Here is a 20201-nt window from a genome sequence, read left to right as displayed (position 1 = left end):
CAACATATGAAGATTACTTGGACATGTCTAAGCAGCATAATCCAGTAGGTTATGCCCCTTATTTTCGCATACTAATCAGCTTGAGGAAAACCTTAAGATATCACAGCACTTTTTTATTTTATTAGTGAGTCCAAAAGATTCTTATCTTACTTTTCATTACCATAACTAAAAGGAGAGAGATAGACACCCAAAAAGCAGAGACCTGGGAAGCTAGGTTTGCAAAATCTAACAACGGCATGCAAAAGAAATAACAGCATCCCACTAACGGGATTGATGCACTGGAATGAAGAGTTTGGATAACACATTAGATGCAGCAAAACCATCAAAATCATGCTATCAGTTTCCACTAAATAACAGACAGGCATTAGAGTTTATCTTTATTGATTTCACTTTTCAATGATCTTCACAGGGATGTGTCCTAAAATACACTTTTATTCAAACTATATACAAATGGAAGTAGTACATTTTTGATGGTTTAATGAAAAATATAAAAATTTTGTTTTTCTCTAAATATTATGTGATGGTTTAAAAAATTAAGCAGATTTAAACATAAAAAGAAAAATAGGAGCCATTTTAAAGAGTTCATCATCAAAAATCATATCCTAGTAAATCACTAGCAAATTACTAGCAAATCAGCTCATATGTAGGTAATGGACGTCACATAAACAATACTTATGTATAATACAGATATTTTGCATGCTATTATAATATTTTTTCCACAACTCAGCATTTATGTCTATTAAATGCATCAAATACTAGGAATACTCTTGATGGCAGAAACACAGACCTGTGCTGATAACAGGCTGCAGAATTTTGATCACTATGTATTTTTAGTATTTTCATAGTAAAGCTATGTGCAGCAAGATAAATATCTAATAACTAGTAAAAATACTCAAAATGATAAAATGTTTGATAACATAGCTTCTTTCCAACAGCTTTTGCTTTAATATGAAAATAAACTCTACAGAATGATCTGCATTAATTTATGCCATAATTTAAGGAGTTTCAAATTTAGAAAGAACAAAATGTAGACACAGAAAAGTACTCCCAGACCACCTATACTATGTGTCATAAAAGAAAATCTGTGCTGAAAATCTGCTATACTGCTCACTTGAGAGCATTTGCTGCCCGTTCTTTAGAGTAATTCTGTGGAAATAATGGAACTCATCCTGACAAAGATCTCTTGTTTGATGACAGGGAAGTAATTTGACATTTTTCTTACTCAGTCTCACATATAGAATTAGGGAAGTAGTACTACAATGATCCAGACACAATGAAAGTTATCTTCAATTCAGACTTTTTACTTGTAGTTTAATAAATAAGATTTTGCAAGACATAATTCTTCTGTTCAACAAACTGGTTTGTTACATATTTCCCTGCACAAAGTATCAATCTGAGCATTCTTTGTGCAAATAAAATAGCACAGAGCAACTACAGCAGTCTAGATTTAGTTCAAGCCATAGCACTAAATGCAGAAAATAAATATTATTTATTATATTCAATATGTGAAAATTACTTAAGAAAAGATGAGATGAAAAGGCTTTCTTTCCAATAGCAGAAAAGCATTTGAAACCTGTGTTTTGATACATGAGTTCAAAATTAGCTCAAATACAGGACAGCAGGTGGCACTGACAGCATGCCAATCTTAGAACAACTGTGTTGAACTGGTACAAAATTGATCATATTACATCTGTATTATCTTTAATGTGATGTTGCAAATGTAGAGAACATAAGCTCATCTTTCACAATACTCTATCCTTTGCTGTAAGTGTTCCCTTTGATATTGCTTCTTACTATACTTTATTAACGTAGTTACAGAGATGGAAGATCTTCGCAGGGATGTATCATGACAGGACAAGAGGCAGCAATAATTGCTGCAGAAGAAATTCCATCTGCACAAAAGCTCTTTCCCTTGAGAACAATTAACACGGGGAAAGTTTGCCAACAGAACTGGTAGAATCCACCTCACTGGAATTATTCAGGCTTGACAGGGCCCTGGATAATTCAATCTGTGGCACTGCCTTTAATTAGGGACTGGAACAGAAGACCCCCAGAAGTTCTTTCCAGCCTGGATTGCTCTGTGACTCAGTACAGTTAGGCCACACAACCCAGTACCATGCTGAGAAGCCTAGACACTGCTCTAAGCCAGCTGTAACATACACATGGGCAGTAAAACACTCTTAACAGATAATACCGCGGCTAGGAATTAACAGCATGTTGTTAGCAGGGAAAATTATTCCCCTTTTTACAACTTCCAGCTCCAGAGCCAGCTTATTAGGTGGTGCTTCAAACTTGCCAGTGTCTCTCTGACACTGAAGACACTTTCATTCTTTGCATGTCATTCAGCCATAGTAAAGAGGAGTAAAGTCATTCTTCATTCAGGGCACAGAGAAACTAACCAGAAGGCCACAGTCAATATGCAAGCGGAAACCGGACACTATTATTTAATACTTACATTTTCTAACCCAAGAAGGACCAGGAGTGGGATTGTTGTCATTCCCCCTTGGATCCACTCTTCTAGAGAAACAGTACCATCATGATCATAGTCAATTTCTTCCATCATTTCATGAAGAATCTACAGTTCAATGAAAAATTTCCTAAGTTATAATTTATTATTATTATTATTATTATATTCTAATATAGCAGCTTGTTAGGACATGTGCAGATCTCCAATTCTCTCATACAAAAAAAAGAAAAATATTATTTGCATGGTAGCTGTAGTAAAATGAGTGTGGACAGTTCAGAAAAGGAAGTGTCATATTCCTATTTACATTTTATTAACACCTAAAGGTCCCAAACCAAGTTGTGTCCTTTGTGCACTCACTCTTAAGAAATTTTCAGAGACAAACTGGTTGTGTTATAAAAGTTAATTATTACATTTATTGAACGTTTCATGGATCAGATTTAACCAGCAAAATACTGTTAAAAGTGCTAATTCACAGTGCCATCATGGAACACAGACTATTCTCATTTCTACCATACTCACCTATAGAATCCCACGTGAGTATGAAATATCACAAAATTTTGACAGCTGTCTCTAGCAACATAAAAAATTTGTGATAAATGGATACTTACTGGACTTAATTCAGTAATATCCCATTCAAGGTATTCTGCAACATGCATCATTTGAGCAATGATATTTTCCAGCTCCTAGAAATGAATGAAAAAGTATTATATTTAATGTAGGGTTATAAAGAAAAATTCTACTGCAAGCAACTAATAATTCAACTATATTGCATCCAGTGGCACTATTTCATCAACGAAACTGATGAAATGTACTTCACTTTGGAATCTATTCTCAAGTGAGTCTGCTTACTAGTAAAACATCCTGCATGGACTACAAAGCATTCAGGGAGGTGATATACAGCCCCACAATCAAAGTAATTGAAAGTAGTCATAGATACTTCCTTCTTTGTTATCTTTCAAGCACCCATGTTTTCATGATCTGATTTCCACCCTGTGATACAATCATGTAATGTCTTTAAATTCCATCACTCTAACAAATATAAATCACAACCTTCTAATAGAAATAAGACATAAAGTGGATTCTGTAAACTACTACAGATTTATTTTCTTACCACTACAGTATTGCAATTTCCCTTGATAATGTATCACTAGGGCTTTTCTATATTCATATATACACTTTTGCTTTGTAAACATGCTCAAATGCTTATCTAGAACCATTCTGAATTCTCAGTTGTATCTAGTTACCTAACTCAAATTCGGTATTGCCTAAAATTATGGTGCTGTATTTGCTTTATACCCATATATAATTTAGCTTCCCTATTTCCCTGCAGTTTATGGCAATCATCTTCTCTTCCTTACCAATGCACTCTATGCTGTCTTGCAAATACCAGTAGATACAAAAGAAGGTGGAAAAAAAACCCAAAGAAAAGTTAAAAAAGAACACTGCAAATAAAACACTTGTTTCTGTTAGCTATCAGAAAAAAAAATAGTTACATCTTTCAAAATTATTTCCATCTCTCTGACTTTCCTTCAAGCACTTGGTTGGTCTACTCCTCAAAACTTTGCCCTTAATATTGTTCCTCCATTCTTAATAACAACATGGAAGTTATGACATCTCTCCACATAAATCCACTGTGTGACTCTCACGCTTACCCTTTTTAATGAAATCTTTACAAATTCTGCTTTCATACACATGTCCCAGCAGCATACTAGAATTATTGGAATCATATTAATGTGTCCCCTACAGTAATATGATTAAAAATCAGAAGACTATAGAGCAGGACTCCATGACAGCAGTGTCAGCAACTGAAAATTTATATAGTTGTAGAAGCATTATTTCTTATTGGAAAAGAAAACTCAAGCATTACTTTTCAAATGAATTAATTTTTATCGACTATATTTTATACTGCTTCTAATAATTCAAGGTAAATATAAACTTGATTTGAATTAATGTAGTTTTGCATAGTTTTGCCATGTTTACATACTCTTACAATGCAATACATGAAAACATTACCGAACTGTCCAGGTATCCATTCCCATCTGTATCATACAAGCGAAACATAACTGAAAAGAAAACAAAAAGAGAAGGCAACTCAGTTAGAATACATAACAAATACCTCTCTTTTTCATAAATAAAACCAACTCCAAACCAAAACACAAAACAACTAAGCATGAGTTTCAAAGAAAAGACAAATATTAACATTTTCATTTAATGATCAGACTAGCCGTAGACCCAACAAACAAATTGCATTTAGAATTTGCATTACAGCCACAGGATCTACTGCTTTCAAATTCAGACAGAGTTAAATAATACCATTAATTTATAATGAGAATTCAACTGAAATCAACAGGAAAGTCTGCACACCATGGTGCAGTACAAGCTGAAGTTTATATACTAAAAAGCTACAATATGTGGTATATTTCAACTCTGTATGACAAAGAAGTAAATAAACCCATAAAATAATCATGCCCAGAATTACATGCATCAAATGCAATTGACCTTCAATACACAAAATACTTAAGTACCATACACATATTAGATCATGCTCTCTCGCTCCTGAATCATATAGAACATAGTCGTTCACCCATGCAGCTCCTGTTGCAGGAAGTTCATGGAAAATCCCCCTACTAGAATTACCATCTGCTCCTCTGTCTCTCCTCCTTTCCCTTGTACCAATTGCTGACACCAGGGGAGGCAACTGATCTCCATTTCATGCCATGGTTTGTGCATCAAGCTCCTCAGAGCTCCCATAAGGCTTGCACAACTTGCTACCATGCAGCAGTTATAACACTGTAAGTTAAATTCAGTCCTTGGATCTTCGTTTTTCTCTGCTTGTGTTCTGAATGACCATTCACACGTACATTCTCACGTTTTAATCCTATGTTACCAAAACAGCATTACCAAATTTGGGGCGCTTGGGGGATTTGCTGTGACCTTGCAGTACAAAGTTGCCACCGTAAGCTAACTACAGGTAACAAAACATCAAGAAACTTCAGCAACATGTAACCTTGTATGGATTTCTTATTCTGGCAGAAGCAGCCTACTGTTTGCACATTCTATCATACTGAATATTTACTTTCCATATGAAAGCCTGATCCCGCAGATCTGTTATAAACACACCAGTTATGTATATTGAAGTATATTTGATCTCAATAAGGACTATATGATTCATGCCACATGAAAATCTGGCTTCTAAAATTCCACAATAAGGAAACAGGTTTTCTTCTTTTTTTTCCTCCAGTTTATAAATCAAACTCACAGGGGTTTTTATGTTTGTTTGTTTGTTTGTTTTAAAAGGTAGTGGTGTTGCACCTTCATGACTCATGCTCCTAATTAAAGAAAAAAAAAAACAAACAACCAAACAAGTAATTTCTAGCTTCCTATGTCCAACATTCCTTCCCAATAGTGATGCCGACTTGGATCCTAACTGGCTTTTCACTATTTAGTAATATTATAGAGCCCGCAGCCTATATTAGCAACTATTCTTTGTTTGAATTGGGATGTTTAGTACAGGTTATTCACCCATCTAAATATCTCTAAGTATACTCAGTATATTTTGTTTTTCTCAGACCTGATACTAATCAAGAGATGACAGTATAGAGAGGATTACTGTAACTACAGAATGTATAATCCTTACTCCCCATCTTACCAAGTGCTAGATAGAACAAATTTAGTTTAAAATCTCATCATTAGCAAGAATAAAAGATCATTTCTGCAATAAGGGTCACCCAGAACCATATTTTTATAATCCATCTGCTCAAAACTGGTTCTTAAATTCAGAAACAGAATATTTGATGACTTATGGAAATAAATATTTAAAATTAAAAAAGAACATACATACATTCTAGCTTGTCTTCAGGTCTTCCTCTTTCTAGCAGTGACAAATAGCAAACAATATCTTTTAGCTGGATCATGTCTGGTAAATGTGAGTTGGCAGGAGTAGGAGGTCTGGATGTAGAGGTACCCTTGTTAAGCCTCAGACCTGGAAACAACCCATAGCCTTTGTTAGCCTGAACATATGATATAAGCAGAAAATGAAAACAATTCTTGCATGCATTCGTCTCTGTTTTATGTGAATCTCAGATTACTTCTTAATTTAAAGTTTAAAACAATTCATGTTCATAGTTTATCCAGCAAAGGTAGAATTAAAATTAACTATCCAAAAAAAAACCCCACCCAGATACAGGAATGGCATGACCTTTTTTTAATTTGTGTTGATCTGATTTCATTTGACTACAAAAGAATTTGGTGAAAATTTTTATTCTACCATACTAGATGCTAAGTATTAAAAACAATCCCTACCCAACTCTGCATCCACTTCCTTGTGCTTGTAGAAGCTTCATCTAATTTATAGATTGAAAACAACTACGCTAATGGAAGATGTTTTAGTGTAAATGAAAACTCTTATAATACCCAAGTGTATTGTTATCCCAAAAACACTGCCAGATGTGTCAGTGCAGCACATATTTAACACAGAGAAGTCTCAGTAACAGACTACTGAGAAAATAAAGATAGAATTTAAATAATAGTCATAATAATTGCTCAGACATTGTGATTAATAGCTGTTCCAGCGTACCACTTGGAATTAAAGTTTCAAAATTGCCAAACTTTCTGTTTCAGGACATTAGTATCACCAGACCTGATGATATTACTGGAATCTACAGGACCAAAATGGGGAAAAATGGGAAGAACACAGAGAAAGAAGTAACAAAACTTTCTTTACAAGTTTTTTACTTTTCTCACTGACTGAGGGTTGTCCCCTCTCCCCCTAAATTTAGCTTGAAAAACTTCACTGCAATCTGGACACATCTTCAAAAGCCTATATTTTAAAAGGTAGGTCTACATGCTATGAATTACACGTTAAAACAATAAAAATAGGTAAATAAGAGAAAACTGGCAGGCAAAAAACATATCTTGGAATCAAGTTCATTTTCATGGTTTCAGGCAAATAAACATTAAAAGTAAATATTTAAATGAATAAAAATATTTAATAAGGCAATGTTCTATTTAATGAGCTTGCATGTCAGTTAAGTGTCATTAAAACTAAGGCATTATAATATTCTATTCAGTTAAATGCTAGCTTTAATCACACGACTTACACAAACAGTTCATATTTCAGTCTTATGTAAATCTTTTTCCCAGAATAAAAAGGATTATAAAACCTCGGATAGCTCTTCTCAAAAATAAATAGTCCTGAAATCCAAATGAAAAGAAATACAAATTTTAAGGTATCTTTTAACCTATCATCAGCTGCAAGGTTAAATTATTACTTCTTAATCAGAGCTGGGAAGGGTTGGCTGCAATGTTCTGACTTACAGATGACTTCCAGTCCTGCTGCTTACCTGGCATCTGCTTCCATCTCTCTTCAGACACCTTAACTGAAAATACAATTTATAAACGGACATGAGTGGACAGAAAGAGACTAAGTGAAAAACAAACACATAGCTGACAGATTGATGAACCCTAAAACTTTCCTTGTCATTTTCTCTAGCTCTCATTTACCCTTCCATTTTCCAGAAGAATGTCAAATATTTCTGACAAAGTTATTTTCCAGTACAGTCAGGGTTTTTTTCAATACTGGTAACATTTAAAATTTACTAGATACCCAAAAAAAAGTGTTTCCATAATCTCCATTTGCACATCAAAATGTACCAATGCACAGTTTTTCCCTTTAAATGTTACAATTTATCAGGATTAAACATTTAGTTTAAATAATGAAATTTAATTAAAATATAAAACCAAATTTCAAGCCCAAACAATTCTTGCATGAGGTGAACTGAATTGCCTCTCTGAACACGTTTTGTATATAACAATTTATCAAACAGTCCTTCTGGTATTATGCTAAACACATATGGAAGCTCATATTACATTATATTATTTCTGAAGTCCTTAGTTACAGAAAAAGATGAAAACTCATTACAAACTGGGAAAAGTTAGTGTGGGAGAAAAAAATTTTAGGAGGCAACATTAGAGTAAGAAACTTAACATTCATTTTAAACAACAAAAATAATGACAGCACCAACCTTAATAAAGATGTTATAATAATTACCATTTTTATAATTTTACCACACATAAGAATAAAATATATAAAATAGATTTGATTATATTAATATATAATATAGAGAGAGAACTACAGTGCAAGTGAAGAAAGTTGAGTACAGACTATACAGGGCAGAATTTAGCTATAAATCTGACAATGACCTAAAATCAGTTGCTGTCACTCCTACAGATGAAGCGTCAAAACCATAAATATACAGTACCAGAGTCATAAAAGATGATTTTTTTAAACAATAGTAATCAGAAAATATATGTGAAAAACACAGAAAAATAAATAAACATGCACCGTTAAATGGCAGCTGTTATTGGAATTATCAGGCAAAAAGTAGCTACAAATTTTGGTGAGTGGTTCATGTCTATTGCTGATGCTGGTCATTGATGAAATCATGATGAAAAGGTCAATGAAAAGTTAAGCGGAATAAGCACATGAAACCGTTTGGTACCTTGTCTACGCATTTGAGACTACCTCAATAAATTAGTCCAGCTTCTGATTTTAGGTACTGGATTTTGATAGACTTCCCAAACTGCTGAAGTACTAAACCAAGTATTTCAAGCTAACCATAAAGTAACCATAAATTTCTTTAGCAAGGTTTTATAAAATTTTGTAGTTGACAGTTTTTAAAACTATTTTGCATGCCATTTTCCCTGAACTTAAAATCACTTTTAGGGATATATTAACACTTACCCAACATTTAAAATATCAGTAGCTGCTAAGTATGTAGGATTAATAACAAGAAAATCACACCTAGACAGTTAAGAGAAACAGCAGCAACTGGCACAGAAACAGTTGAGCACCAGCAGGAGCCTCCTGCATGAAGCTTGAAGGTTTCTAAGTGTTTATACAGGAGAGTAGGCAACAAGACCACGTAACCATAGCAATCTGATTAGCATTAACATGACAAAGAATGTCCACTTGGTGTCTCAGCTGCATCATTATTGTGAATTAAAAAGACACAACCACTTAATTTCCATTCCTTTTCACAGTTTTTCCTATCATGGTTGAGTTAGTTTCTCTAATTTCACAAACACCAGAACAAAAATCCCTCCACGTGTAGTTTAGAATTCCATATTTACAGCTATTAGAAGTAAAACAGCAGAGTGAGGGAACCTTTAGCTCTTATATTACTGATTTTATTACTTACCTCCAGAAAGGTGCTGTGGTTTGTTTTTTATTAATGGGCTGCAGTGAGAGATTTTGTTCCTAAATGATGTAAAAAGATGTTCAACGAAATCATCTGGTAACTCTGCCTCCAGAAAAGTCTTCATGAACAGCTTGAACCCCTCTAAATCAATTGTCTGCAGTGAAGGGGAAGAAAACAAGAAAAATTTTTGAATGCTTTGTAAAAAAATATTCATACTAATCCATCAAATAATAGCCTGTTGACAAAAACTTTGTACTGTATTTGAATATACTGATTTCTGAAGATACAGACTGGCACACCTATTCTTGAAAGTGATTATTGAATTAAGTATTACTTTGAAAATTCACAGTATTGCTGCAATACCTCAGAGCACAGTATAAAACAGACCCAAGTGAATTCTGAGCACTTATATCAGGACCCTGAAATCAGGTTCCGTGCTCTCAAATTTCTTCATTAGCAACCAAAGGCGCCTACAGAGCTCCTAGGGATGTACTTAGCATGTCTTAGCTTTTCCTATTATTAGGCAGACAAAAAGCAGGGGATTTTTGGATGCCTAATTCAGGGAATTGACGGCCTCCTGTCTTTTCCTAGGTGGCAACATGCTTTGCCAAAGAGTTACTAATCTCCCTGTCTCAAATAGGTTTGAAGAGTCAAATGAGAGTGCTTAGACATGCAGCATTACTTAGAGAGGAAAACACCAAAAATTGTTGATTCAAAACAATTGTCACTTAGTTTAATTTGATTTTGCTTTTGCCAGCAAGGTAAGAGCCAATTAATAAAATTCCAGTGATGATATCTTCTGTTAAAACAGCATTGTCTGCTTCAAGTAATAAAATGAATCATTGATTATCTCAAGTCGGAAGGAATACATAAGGAACATTAAGTTCAATTCCCTGCTCCTCACAAGACTACCTGAAACTAAACCATATAACCAAGAACATCATCCAAATGCTCCTTGAGTGCCAGACTCCTTGAGTGGCTCTTGGTGCCAGGACCAAGCTGTGCCCTGGGACGCCTCTTCCACTGACCAACGGCCCTCTCAGTGAAGAGCCTTTTCCTGATGTCTGATCTGAACTTCCCCTGATGCAACTTCATTCCATTTCCTCATATCCTGTTGCTGGTCACCAGGGAGATTTCAGCACCTCCCCCTCAAGGAAGGTGTAGGCTGCAATGGGATCACAGCAATGCAAAGCATTATGATCCCATTTTATCCTGCTAATCGAGAATGAAGATAAAGGTATACTGAAACATATTGACACAACTGCATATTTATCACTGATGCTGCTCATTACACATGTGATTTTAAAACGGCTTATCAATTATTAATCTGAAAAAACATAGTGTTACCTTGTTTATAGATCAAACAGAACAGCAACTTGTCATCATTAAATAATTAAGGGATAAAGCCACATGATACCACAAAACTGATTTTGAGAAATTTCCCCGTGCTTCAGGAAGACTACGTTTCTCCGAAGAAAACTCTAGTGCAACTCCTTTAGATCATCATAGTGAATGTGGAAGGAGAGAAAACGCTACCAAGAATCAGTTGGAAACCATGCCAGAAAAAAGAAAATCAAAACTGAATTTTCAAAACGCCTCAGTGAATTTGCAAACTGTCAGTATAAATAATTTTTGCTATTATTTTAATATAATTTTAAGACTTAGGAGCAGAGACTTCTCTTCCCCTGACTTCTTTGACTTTTACTTTTTCAATGTATTTATGAGACATTAAAATTTTATGTGCACATTAAATTAGGTGTTTCCCATTAAGATCAAGACCTAACTGCTGAACGGTAATATTTCAAATGTGTATCATTATCCTTATGAGGCACCAACAACACAAATTGCAAAATCTGACTGCTCTTGTGCAAGTCATTATTATTATTATTATTAGGAATGCAAGATTGGCATGATGGTCTCTCTGCTGAGCTTCTAATACAGAACATCTCATTTGAGAAAGAAGTGCAGCGAAAGCAATAACACTCTCACCTCTTGAAGACAAAAATAGCAGAGACCAAAAAAATTGCACACAATGCTCAAGATGGGTGTAAAACAGAAATAATCACCTTGGACATGGACTTGCTATCTTTATGTCATCAGACAGTTTCAGCCACGTGCTTTTACTTTGGCAAATCATACACTGTTTCATTCGTGCTACAAACTTAACATTTTTTCTCTCTGATAAAACCACTGACATCTAGTTCACTGTTTATAAACTATGAATCACAATAGCAAAAGGGTTTGTCTCAGCATCCAAGTAAACCAGTAATTAGTTACACTAATATACACTATATAACTGCATTTTTTATCTGCAAGCATAACAAACACATTAATCACTAAATCAACTGACTTTACACAATGTGAAATTGCTTTGTTAAATTGTGCATTAATGAAATGTGTCTTAGCTATTTCACTAAATGATATGCACAAAAAAACCCAGCTAAGTGTAAAAGGAAACTAAACCCAAGTCATAACTCCATTTAAACTAAGGTTTATGGATGGACATATAAAATATCTTTGCATTACATTAATCTTTATTTACCTTGTCTGTGGATTTTATGTATATATTGCAAAAAAATATTCTTTGAGTTCAGAGCCACCTTAGATTTTTAAACTGCTGAGTGGCATTGGTCCTTCAAGCTGTCAGCACTAACTAAATCCCTAAGGCTACATTTTTTCCACTTCTGGGTTCAGAATTATATCTGTGTAGAGAATTGGATAAATAAATAAGATCGAAATTATGTACTTTTTTCTTCCTGAAGACTCATTCTCAAAGATGTTCAAACTTTTCAATATTTTGTAAAGAGGGTCAGACTATCATTTAAGCCAGCATCCACCAACACATGCTCCAAACCTTAAGAAAAGGCAAGAGATACTAAAGTAACACATGACTTGGCTGCCATGTCCATTTATTTATATTTGACATCTTGACTGCCACCAATCACAGTAGCTCAGCAAAGGACAACAGAAAGTGTGTGGTTGTTCTAAAGGTTGTTCTACAGCCAGATTTGTTCAGCTGAAAGTGCTTTATCCTCTGTTCTAGCATGCTCTGTGACCTGTATTCCCCCAGGGAAGCAGCAATATTCATACAACCAGAGTTTGGATGTTCCACATCCAAGAGCTTTGGAATTATAACGAAAGTTAGTCAGGAGTTGGCAAATGACTTGAATACACATCAGAAATGTTTAAAATGGCAGATGCAAATGTTTAAAATGCAGATGCAAAACCACATGCTGTATGCAAAGAATGTGTAAAACTAGTCCTGCCTATGGGAGATCTCTGTGTAGAGCCCTGTGATTAGGTTCTTGCCTAAAACCCCAAAATCTGTGATTCTAATACTCCATAGCTGAAAAACATTCTAGAGGATCTAACATAATTGGTGTACATTATCCTATTAGAAGTGAGATCTAAAATAGTATAGTCATTTCTGGATATTTGTTTTTGTAAATGTATATACAGTAAATAACAGAACTAAGCTAGAATATGGCAGATCTAGGAGTAGTTCAGATCATCCATCACGTTTCACAATGAAAAAGAGTGATCTTTTAAAACCAGGCTCACTTTGAAATTGCTTTCAGTCCCTTCTCTATCATCTCTCTTTCATTGTAATATACATAACTTATAGAAAAATGAAAGAATTTCTTAAAAGAAATCCTGAGAGGAGCACTGTAGAAGACAGAGGTGTTAGAGCATTCTCACCAAGCAGAGTATGGTTCACTTAGAACAGAGCACTTAAAGATGAAAAACATTTGCTCAGCTTAATTTAAATCTACTTTCACAATAGAGGAAACAACACACAATATTATAGTCATTTCTCTATTATGCAATTATACACAATTTTTCTTTTTTCCACATTGAGCTTTACCATTCTGAAACAGGGAAATGCTGCAGCAAGGAACTACCCTTCCTTTAATTACCAGCATTTTCCCCCAACCCCAGTCACTTTTCAAATGTATTGTACAATGTTTTGGTAAGCAAAAGGGCAAAAAAAAGGAAAGCAGAGAACAATCATTTTCCACCTTAAAATGTATCATGCTTGATCTTCCTTTTAAATCTCAGTGTCATTATCAGAATTTCTCAAATGAAAAGTTCAGAGAATTTTGGTATGGCTTGCAAATAATTTATTTATGCTAATGAATTCTCAAACATTAATTAAACAGTTCAAATCAATAACATCAGAATAATATATAAACCATAATGGTGGATGTGGTTTTCTTAAGCATGCAGGCTAATTGCTTAATTTTCAACAGTTGCTTGCCTTCCAGAAGCTCCAGCTGAATTTAAATGAACCTGAGAAAGAAGGATTTAGCATTTCAAAGGCATTTTCCATGACGTTTCCCAAGTGAGGGGATGAGAGCGTGAGAGGATGCACCAAACTGACAACAATTAGCCTGGCACATAAATTAATTCATTCTATTTCACAAGAGATTATCAGGGCATAGAGAGACTATGATCACAAATTCAGGGATTTCAGGAAAATTTTCAACATAACAAAGAGATAAAATATGACACAGTTGAATCAGAAAAACATGAAAGAATTTTCAAATAATTTGGCCTAAATCTTCTGAGAGAGTCTAAAAGAAGAAAAAAATCTGTGCAGTTTTAGCTTTGACTCTAATAAAAAGGGTACCAAAATCCTTGCCTGTAGGTCACAGAAAAATAAAGGGTTTTATACTAATCATATAAAATTGAATTTCTATTTTTATATGTCAAACTGACTCACCAAGTTTACTGGAACTCCTTTTCTTATGTTTTACAAAAAGAAACTTTACAAAATAAGACTTCTGTATTACTGGGTAATAAAATTTCATTTGGTAATGAAAGATTTTGATATAAGTCCAGAGAAGTACACATTTAAAACCACCACTGAGTTTCAGCTAATTTAAACCATAAAATTAATATAAAATAATTGTATTATATTTTTAGAAGTAGTTAGTTCCTACTTATAGATTTTATTGATGTTTCCAAATACCTGAAATTAAGAAAAAAAATTTAAAATTATATATCCACCTTGGAGAAAAGGAAAGGAGAAGGAACAGAAGACATAAGCAACACTGGAGAAATTTAACTTTAAAATTATTTTTAGCAAGTAAAACGTGCAAACTATTAAACAATTTTCATCTTTTCTGAAAGCAAACATAGAACTGGACTCCCTATGACTCAATGCATAGGGATATTAAAAATGTGCATCTTTTCCTACACGATAAATTGTCAGGGAAAATCCATAACCTTTAATTAACCACCCACAAAATTTCAAAATTAAAATCCTAGCCCTACACTTCCAACAAGCATTTATTCCATAAGTATTGGGAGTTTTTTCCCTCTACGCTCCTTCCAAACTGATAAAGAAGAAACAGACCAAAGCTTACAATGAGGTCTACGTCACTGACTGGCCACAGAGAAGAAGGTTCTCAGTTTATACGTTCACAAAAAAATTGAATCATCTACAAAAACAAAAAATGTGCTATGCACCAAGTGCAACTGAGACCACCACTTCCTTCTGAAAGCACAGAAAAAGTAACAGATTTTCCCTCTTGTGGGGGAAAAAAAATCTCCTGGTAAAGACAACTCGCCTGTGGAAGTCACCTTGGCTGATTTCCCATTTGCCTGAGGAAATTCAAACCTGTGTCTCTTTCTCAAAAGAGCATCCAAGTATCAAGAAAGAGCTGAAGAGTCACTGAGGGAAAAAAGAAGGTTTCTGTATGCCTATGCCAACAAAATTTTTAAATATTTATTTGTAAAATGTGACTGAACAAATTACTGATAAACTCCTATGAATGAGGTGATCTGAACATGCACTCACAGAGATGTATGAAAAAAGAGGCCAAAATGTTTCCGCTGTTAAGGCAGTACTTCTGGACACATGGAAAAATGTAAGATGCTTAGGTGAATTTTAAAGAAAATAGATGAGACAAGTTTTTATTTCTTCTCTTTTTTAAATTGTCATAACAGAGTTGGATGCTATCTTTACTCAGAGAGCAAATAACCCATTCAGGATCCACGCCTATGCTAGAAGAAACAGAACAAATATATGTATTGCATATCTAAAAATACATATTCATCTATACATACTACCATATATTAATTCTAAATTAAGCAGTGAACAGCAATTATAGTGAGGTACTTCAGTGCCTCTGGGACTATAACATGTCATCTCACATCCTGCATATATTTTACAATTAAATTTAGGGATGTATGCATTAGTCCAAAAAATCTATCAGTTGTGGGGTTTTTAATGTAAATGACATGAAAAGATTACATACAAAAAATTCCATCAGTGCAAATAACTCACTGTACACTTTTTTATGATTAAAAACAGAAGAAGCAGTTTTCATTAGTGAAACAAAGCAGACTAATCTGTCTTTATTTCCACATATCCACATACTACGAGAACATTCCTGCCATGATGTCCGACTAAGCAAATATAGAGAGATTTGCCCAGATCTGTAGTTTCAACTGAATTGTTCTTGTTAAAGAACCCATGCCCAACCAATGTGTTGTGGTGGAAATTTTTCTGAAGGTTATGGCTTATGGCATCCTTCACTTCACAAGGAAGCAAATTAGGATTTGCTCTGCCAACTCCCATTATTTTGGAGAAAATTCCTTCACTCAAATAGCCCTTTAAGAACCAGGATGAAACAAAAATAATTAGGCCAAGAATTATCCTCATAACACTATTTTTAGAATAACAGAATACAATAAAAGTTTATCACGGAACTCTGTTATGCCTTATGCATTTTGTAAAATATGAAAATATAAAACTAAAGCATCACTAGCTATATGGATAAAAAGCAGCAACTGCAAAAGATAATACCATGCAGCACCTATTTTACTTAAAACAAAAGTCTGGAAAGAAAGAGAGGGCAATGCCATTTGTGTATAGACTGAGTTTGTGTGGAGGTAACATCTGGGCCATGCAAGACAAGTGGAAATATCAGTCTTTCCTCCAAACTTGTTTACAACCCTGTCTCCTTTGCATCTCTGCTATCAAGGATGCATCACTGGGTAACTATGTGTTGGGTGGGGAAGAAAGCTGAGATTGAGCTACAGACCCCAGATTTCAACTCAGAGATTTCAACCACATCTGTAGGCAACCTACTCGGACAGCTGCCTGACACCATATTATGGAAAATGGTGATGGAGCAGACAAAAGGAGGTTTCTTTGAGTTATAAAGAATATTCTGCACTCAGTGGGAAAACTGAGATAAGATGTAAAAGTAGATTCTCAGAACACTGAAGTTCCTTCCTCCCCAGCTGCTAAAAGCTCCTGGCAAACTGTTTAACAGCTCACCATGCATTCTGAGATATTTCACTGTTTTTCTATAATCATACATTTAAAAAGCCAGCTATGTAGAAAATTCTTTAGCCCGGCCTTTTGTTGTTCTTCTACATCTCAGAAAACCTCTCCTATGAAGACTCGCTGAGAGAGCTGGAGTTATTAAGCCTGGAGCAGAGAAGGCTTTGGGGAGACCTTATAGCACCTTTCAGTCCCTAAGGGGGGCTAAAGAGAAAGCTGGTGAGGGACTTTTTACAAGGGCAGGTAGAGATAGGACAAGGTTTAATGCTTTTAAACTGAACAAGCGTAGCTTTAGGACAAATATTAGGAAGTTCTTTATAGTGAGGATGGTGAGGCACTGGAACAGGCTGCCCACAAAAGTTGAGGATGCCCCATCCCCTGCAGTGTTCAAGGCCTCTGAGCAACCTGGTCAAGTAGAAGGTGTCCCTGCCCATAGCAGGGGTCTTGGAAATAGATGATCTTCCTACCCAAACAATAAGCTGATACTATTTTACCCTGAATCTGAGCACTAGTTCATCCTTCTTAAGATACCACACGAAATCGTATGAAAGAACAGTAGGCACACATAAAAAGACACATTTGAACAAATGGCAATCATTGAACTAGAAAAAAATAATTACTAAGAATCTTAACTTTAAAGAAGTGGAAGTCACAAAGAAATTAAAGACCTGGCAACTGTTTAAATAAAGTTTTCAGGATAAACTACATATTTCAAGAGATTTTCCAGGTTGACACTGATTACTTTGACTAAAGAATTCACAACTGTGAAGAAACAAAACCATTAAAATAGTTTAGGGGTTTTAGATGCACTAAAAATCTCACTTTATTCATAGTCAAAAAAGTAGTCTGGAATTTTTCTTCTTCTGTTACGGCATAAAATACTACAAACCTGACAATAAAGCAGGCACTATTTTCCATAGTATCATGACCATATGTGAATTTCTTGGCAGTGTATCCAATGTACCTCATAGATATGTGATAAGATGCTTTTTATCTTATGAACATCACTAAAGAAAGCATATCTCTTACTTCTCTTTCTACTCTATACCAACAGCATAAAGCAAAGCTCTTGCTTCCCACACTACAGTTTCTTTTGAATCCCAGATAAGCAGAATATGAGGGACTCCAAGGATAAAGAAATGTGCATCAGTCTATGCTTAACATGCTTTAAAAAATCTCCAATTACCATGATAAGAGTTCTGTTTCTTCTCAAGCACTCACTGATAAGTGCATTACTCTAATTTAGTGCTGCTTCATAGAGGGTGAGTCTCAGTCTCAGGAAGAACAGGAATTGAAGGACTGGTTTTCAAGTAGCAGTTATGACTTTGCTTGACAAAATAGCAGACACTTTCAGGTTTCTTCTAGTTTTGAATCAGACGTATATAGGCCAACACTCAGCTAAAACCACAGGTCTTTATCTCCTGCTTATGGCTATAACAGGCTACAGAGCTGCCTTAAAATATCTGATCCTGTCCCAAGCAGCAGAATGGCTTCTAACACCTTGAGCAACAGAGAGGAAGAGGCTGAACTCCACCTACAAACACTGTGTATTTGACTTCTTTGTTTCTCCTGCAACAGTTAAGCTGTTCAATTTTATAATTTGCTTTTCTGCTTTACTGATAGTAAACACAGATATGTAAGATCAAGAAAAATCCAAATATGCATGCATATTTTGAAGATTTATGCATTTTGTGTATGTTCTGTGCCAACACACAGAACTCTACATGGTATAGACATCAAAAGCCAGTATATCCCAATACTGAGAATACAGAAAACATGGTTCCTCAGTAAAAAATAGGATATATACAAGGAAATTTATGCCTCTTTTAATATAGAAGTTTTTTAACTATGCTGCATAATATTTTAACTCCTACCATACTAAGACATTTGAAGAGAACCAATAATTTATTAAGAAAATGGAAGCTTTTTGACTCAAGATCTATCCTAACTGCAATAGAGGAGTTCTAACTGTCTCCTATATTTTCCTAGCTGGTGTAAATGCAACAACCAGCTCTTCTGGATGATATGTAGAAAGAAGGGAGAGAAGCTTTATCACTCTACTTTCTTTCTCCTCACAAGACACCAAAAAATTAATAGTCTCTTGACGAAAGAGTTGGCATTGTGGATGGAGCAGGGCAGGGAGGTCTAGAATAATAACTTCTTTTATTCCTCCCCACCACACTGGCCACATAAATGGGAACAAGACATGATCTAGTGTTTGAAGTTAATCTCCACCCATAAATTCTTTTAAAATACCACATTCTCTTTGATCTTTTCTTCTTTTAGATTTGTACAAAATATTTCAACATAAGCCACTATTTTCAGCATCCTGAAAAACAGAATGTAATAGAGAAAAGAAAAAAAAAAAGAGAAAATAGTCATTTCAAGAGACTTCCACGACATATGGCTTTGATTTATTAAAAAGAACATTTCACAGATAATGGAAAGAGAATTATGTTGAAATGTAATTTTCAATTGTTTACTTTTTAAATTATGTTGTCCGATCTCCAAATGGTGCAAAAAATATAATCGGCTTTCATCTACTGACAGTAATTGCTCTAGGTTATTTTTTGGGGTTGGGTAAGTTCCTTTAACTGATTATTTCTTTTTAAACTACTTATATTGACCCAATATGTGAAAAAGGAACTGTTAAGTAAGAGTAGATGTTACAGGGCCTTGATTCACATATAGTGCTATGACAACAGGGGCAAACGCTTATGCGAGTGCATTAGTGACAATTACATGATTAGCTGTGAACACCAATGCTAAAGCATTCCCACAAAAGTCAAAGTCTTGAAGATTTATTGATCATCACATTTCAAAACCTGCTGTTGTTATGACAAAAGATGTGGAAGAAAAGTGGAGAGACTATATATATAGAGGATTAACAAGCTAAAACCCAGGAATCACATGAGAATGCATAAGTTTTTGGTGTTTAAAATGTATTTCTCACATTCGTAAGGCAGAAATTAAAATAAAATTTGGAATTCCTCATGAAGACTGGCTTTGTGCATCAAGGTAAAATCTGGTTTAAATTCAAAATCCTTAGCATTTTCTGCTCGAAGCATTTCATTAAATACAGTTTTTACATAATTAATTTTGAAAATTCTGGTAACCAAATAAAACTATTTCTCAGCTATATCAGCATTCAAATTCTTATCTACTGAAATGAATGTTTAAAAAAAAAATTAAAAACCCCACATGCTCTCACAGGCTGCTCCTATGAAATACTCCATAT

General features: G+C 34.6%; 1 protein-coding gene across 10 annotated transcripts in view; it reads right to left on the bottom strand.

The window, feature by feature from the left end:
• The window catches only part of DGKB (diacylglycerol kinase beta), a 381383-nt gene that overhangs the window by 242684 nt on the left and 118498 nt on the right, over nucleotides 1-20201 (bottom strand). For all 10 annotated transcript variants that reach the window (XM_032110604.1, XM_032110600.1, XM_032110590.1 and 7 more), the window contains 6 exons: nucleotides 9667-9820; nucleotides 7810-7845; nucleotides 6309-6449; nucleotides 4481-4530; nucleotides 3076-3150; nucleotides 2456-2575 (listed from right to left, as the gene is read on the bottom strand). In XM_032110604.1, the coding sequence (XP_031966495.1) occupies nucleotides 2456-2575; nucleotides 3076-3150; nucleotides 4481-4530; nucleotides 6309-6449; nucleotides 7810-7845; nucleotides 9667-9820 (576 nt within the window). The remainder of the gene's footprint in view (nucleotides 1-2455; nucleotides 2576-3075; nucleotides 3151-4480; nucleotides 4531-6308; nucleotides 6450-7809; nucleotides 7846-9666; nucleotides 9821-20201) is intronic.

This window comes from Corvus moneduloides, chromosome 1 (assembly GCF_009650955.1).
Source record: "Corvus moneduloides isolate bCorMon1 chromosome 1, bCorMon1.pri, whole genome shotgun sequence".
Lineage (NCBI taxonomy): Eukaryota > Metazoa > Chordata > Aves > Passeriformes > Corvidae > Corvus > Corvus moneduloides.
The sequence above is the reverse complement of the archived record's forward strand: the minus strand, read 5'-3'. Positions and strand labels throughout refer to the sequence as shown.